Source organism: Mus caroli, chromosome 2 (assembly GCF_900094665.2).
Source record: "Mus caroli chromosome 2, CAROLI_EIJ_v1.1, whole genome shotgun sequence".
Classification (NCBI taxonomy): domain Eukaryota; kingdom Metazoa; phylum Chordata; class Mammalia; order Rodentia; family Muridae; genus Mus; species Mus caroli.
The window spans coordinates 15,855,333-15,859,884 of NC_034571.1; the positions used below are offsets into that span (position 1 = coordinate 15,855,333).

A 4,552-nucleotide genomic window follows, 5' to 3' on the forward strand; every position below is an offset into this window, starting at 1 on the left:
AGAGAGGGAGAGAGAGAGACACGGAGGGAGGGAGAGAGGGAGAGAGGGAGGGGAGGGAGAGAGGGAGAGAGAGAGACACGGAGAGAAGGAGAGAGAGAGAGAGATACACACGGAGAGAGGGAGAGGGAGCGGGAGAACACAGTGAGAGTGCTTTCTCTTCTAACCCTCCTCTCTAAGCTTACTCTGCTGGTCTCTAAGACAGGAAGGCCTCCACTGGCAGTGGACTTTATCAGCTTACTTGGCTGCCAAAGGTGCATTTCTGGAACTTCCCACATACTCACCAAACACTAATTAGAATGGTTTTCCATAAGGAAGCAGATTTAATATAATCTCATTGAATACAAAGATACTCATGGACTCAATCTTAAACCCCAGAGTCAAGAAGCCAAGTACAATTTCTCAAGTATCAACTGAACCCACTAGAGGGGACCTTCTGACTTCTCCAAGAAGACATTTGTGTAGGGTCAAATCCAATATTCTCTGTGTTGGGTGGGCATCAGGATTTTGATAAGGTTTTGAAATCTGGTTATATATTCTTCTTGCAAGTACTCAGGTCGACCCATTTCGTTTTATTCTAATTAAGTAACAGAGGAGAACACGTTTATCCTGTACTCACCCTTGTTTTAGACAGGGTCAGCTCTGAACTCACAACCCTCGCTCAGCTTCTACAATGCTGAGGTAATAGACATACTACCATGCCAAGGCACCGGGTGCTTTTCAGTGCAAGAAAGCTGGGTGCATGCCAGCAGCTGGCACCTACAGCTTTCTTCCCTGTGAGATCACAGAGACATCTGAGTTCAGAATATTCCAAGGTAGCCTTCCTCCCTCCATCAGAGGGAGCCTAACCACCTCTGTATCCCTTTATAGATAATCACCTCAGCATGAAGGCGGTGCCTGCTGAAAACCTAACGAATAAAAGTACCTACTGAGAAGTGGTGGTCTTGGTTAAAATGTCTGAAGGTGTCAACAAGTCGATCAGTTTCTGATCTAATATTATATACATTGTTTAACCCTGATGCCTAGACCTTGGAATTTTGTTTAAATTACAGTGAAATGCCAGGTATAAAGGGTGTTTAAAGCACTTTCTTGAGACACATGGACACGAAGGGAGATCTACTGACGCTGAGCGCCTCTGTAGGACAACTGTCCGAAAGGAGAAGTGTCAGCCCCCCCCAAAAGTAACACAGCCAGCTCTCTGTTGAAGAACTGCTGGACTGGAACTGGTGGGTGGTGGTTACTCTAGCAGAGTGGAATTGCCCCGACCTTGAACAAGTGTTTCTTTGTTACACTTGGTCTGTGAGAAAGTGTGTCTCGGGGTTGGTTTTATGGTGTTTGAAAATAGGAAGTAAGGTCAAAAGGGCAGGGGAGGGGGTAGAAATCACTCAAAGATGGTCCGGTGGCCAGTCAGAAAGGTGAAACCCGGGCTTTGAGAATTGTTTACACTGCCCTTTAACTACAATGTCACCACCCAACCCCCACTCCTCACTTCTCTGTGGTGGACAATTCAATTGACTCCTTTTGTAGCGAGTTTATTGCTCAGAACCCCTAGGGTCTGGATTTGCTTGTGGAAGAAACACACCCCACAGTGCTGCTCCGGACCCTGCGCCTCTTGTCTGGTCTCCCTTTCTTGAGGTTGGAGAGGGCACGGAGAGGCAGACTCTTGGACGTGTATCTACTCCCTGCGCTGCGTCTGGAACTCTTAGGTAATGAGACTAGGCCACTACCATCTCCGCACATCCTTCGCAAACTTGCAAGAATCCTTGAGTCTGATGATGGCATGGGAACCCCAAACCTAGTCCAGACTAGAGCAGCGGTTGTGCGCCCCAGGTATGAATAAGAGAAATGTCTCCAATCGGTCTCTAAGTGCCGCCTCCCTTGGATTGCTTGGGCTGGGCTGCGGGCTGGAGGCTGGTTGGGTGGAACACGGTGATATTCCAGCCCAGGGGAGGAAACGCAGCTCTATTCTACGCAGCGCAGCACTGAGGACCAGACGGGACCCTACAGGAGGCGGGCTTGGTGGGCTGTAGGGTAGCCCTGGGAGCTGAACACTGGGCAGGTACCAAAGAACGTAGGAGCGGGAGGAGTTGCACTTCATTCTGCTGCACTGGCTGGGAACCGAGGACAGCGTCCCTGCGGCTGCCAGTCCTGCGGGTCCCCTCCCTGCCCGCGCCCCGCGCTCTGATTGGCTGGCGCGCGGGGTCCCTGGCACGCGCCTGTGGATGTAGTTATAAGAATCCTCGCGTGCCGGCCCTCAGCTCCAGCAAGCGGGTACCATCCCTCTCCAGTGCCAGCCAGAGCCAGCGACCGCGCGCACTCCAGGGAGGCCCCGGTGCGGGGACCCGCGGCCACCTTTGCCTTCCCCAACCCCAACCCCACGAGGGAGGGGCTGAGGGACCTACCCGAACTGCCACGGATCACTCACAAAGCGTCAACCCGAGCAGCCCATTCGTCCTTCGGGGCCTCGGCGGCCGAGGGCATGGACGCCGTTCTCCTGGAGCACTTCCCCGGGGGCCTGGACACCTTCCCATCCGCTTACTTTGATGAGGAAGATTTCTTCACCGACCAGTCCTCTCGGGACCCGCTGGAGGACAGCGACGAGCTGCTGGGGGACGAGCAGGCAGAAGTAGAGTTCCTCAGCCACCAGCTACACGAATACTGCTACCGCGACGGGGCGTGCCTGCTGCTGCAACCCGCGCCCTCGGCTGCCCCGCACGCGCTTGCCCCGCCGCCTTTGGGGGATCCTGGCGAGCCCGAGGACAACGTCAGCTATTGCTGCGATGCAGGGGCTCCTCTCGCTGCCTTCCCCTACTCGCCTGGCTCACCGCCTTCGTGCCTCGCCTACCCTTGCGCCGCGGTGCTGTCCCCCGGTGCGCGGCTTGGTGGTTTGAACGGGGCTGCAGCAGCGGCGGCAGCAAGGCGGCGGCGACGCGTGCGCTCCGAGGCCGAGCTGCAGCAGCTGCGACAAGCCGCTAACGTGCGAGAGCGGCGCCGCATGCAGTCCATCAACGATGCCTTCGAGGGGCTGCGTTCGCACATCCCCACGCTGCCCTACGAAAAGCGCCTCTCCAAAGTAGACACGCTGCGCTTGGCCATAGGCTACATAAACTTCCTCAGCGAGCTGGTGCAAGCCGACCTGCCGCTGCGCGGGAGTGGCACAGGTGGTTGCGGGGGTCCAGGTGGCAGCCGGCACCTCGGAGAGGACAGCCCGGGTAGCCAGGCCCAGAAGGTTATCATCTGCCATCGAGGCACCCGTAAGTGCTTCTGTATCTCAGCTTCTCAGCTGAGGGAATGGGGACAGTAATAGACTCTTGGAAAGCCTGGCACAGGGACTGACTGATGAGGATGCACCGTAGACCATAGGAACCAGGAGTGTGACCTTTCTGTTTTCTGATATTTGACCAAGGACAAGCGTCCTCCCAGACACACACCTCCTTGGGTTCCAGGGTCAGGACGCTGAGAGTTTGAGGGGTGGAATAGAGGGGTGTCTCAATTGTCTCAGAGGGGACCCTAAAGGACCATGGGTAAGTTTTGGGAATATGGTTGAATATTCACAATGTTTTCTCCTTTTCTCTTCCAGGTTCACCCTCCCCCAGTGACCCGGATTACGGTCTCCCTCCTCTTGCAGGGCACTCTCTTTCCTGGACTGATGAAAAACAGCTCAAAGAACAAAATATCATCCGTACAGCTAAAGTGTGGACCCCAGAGGACCCCAGAAAACTCAACAGTAAATCTTTCGACAACATAGAGAACGAACCACCCTTTGAGTTTGTGTCCTGAGAAAGCTCACATCGGGTCGGGCCGCGTCTTTGTGCATATTGTATGTGTAAATAAATACCTATAATGTAAATGTAATTTAAAGACCCCATTTTTCTAATGGCAATCAACTGTTTGTTATTTATCTATTTATTATTCTGTTGAGTTAATGAAATAGATTGTCTTTTTAAAATATATAATTTATATAATTTATCGTGATATTCTATAATATGATTTCCTGAAGCACCTTTCGCAGAACAACTCTGTCCAGGAAACTCCGTGCTTATTTAATATCAGAATTGGTTTATTTCTGAGTGTTGTTAATAAACGTTATTTACATGTGTTTCTATAAGCTGTTGGTTTTGTAGACCATAGGAGTAACTGTTTCTTTCGAAAGAATTAACTTGCTTAAAAGTGGCAAGATCACAGACTCAAATCTAAACCATCTAAGAGTAAACTACATTTTATTTAGATTTGGTCTGAAGGGGAGCAGGTGTGAGTGGGAGGATGCGCCCCAGCTTCCCGATGGCCCCTAGTCTGTCTCCCTGGCTCTAGACAACAACCTGCTGGTATTTGTTTCCTAATCAAATACTCCAAGGAACAACTAGGCCATGGGTTATTTATTATTCCCATTTTCTAGAGAGGGAAAGCTGAGGCTTAGGGACAATGTTTGATGTGCCCCAAGTGACTGCCACAGTGCCTAATCTTAGTGTGTGAAATTGAAGGCTCTGTGTTGGAAGGGACAGAGGTTAGATCCCTGTCTAGGCGAGGGAAGGGGCTTTTCTGCTTGCACTGGCTT

General features: G+C 51.9%; 1 protein-coding gene across 1 annotated transcript; it reads left to right on the plus strand.

The window, feature by feature from the left end:
- Positions 1-2,259: 2,259 nt before the first annotated feature.
- Positions 2,260-4,096, plus strand: Ptf1a (pancreas associated transcription factor 1a). Its single transcript, XM_021156819.1, has 2 exons — positions 2,260-3,251; positions 3,578-4,096. Exons 1-2 carry the CDS (start codon positions 2,477-2,479, stop codon positions 3,775-3,777), a joined length of 975 nt encoding a protein of 324 aa, XP_021012478.1. The 5' UTR covers positions 2,260-2,476; the 3' UTR covers positions 3,778-4,096.
- Positions 4,097-4,552: the final 456 nt, after the last annotated feature.

Bases quoted from the DNA above. Each gene is read 5' to 3' on its own strand.
- Ptf1a (XM_021156819.1), top strand. From the start codon at position 2,477: ATGGACGCCGTTCTCCTGGAGCACTTCCCCGGGGGCCTGGACACCTTC. The intron at 3,252-3,577 runs GTAAGTGCTTCT...TTTCTCTTCCAG, and splicing joins CATCTGCCATCGAGGCACCC to GTTCACCCTCCCCCAGTGAC.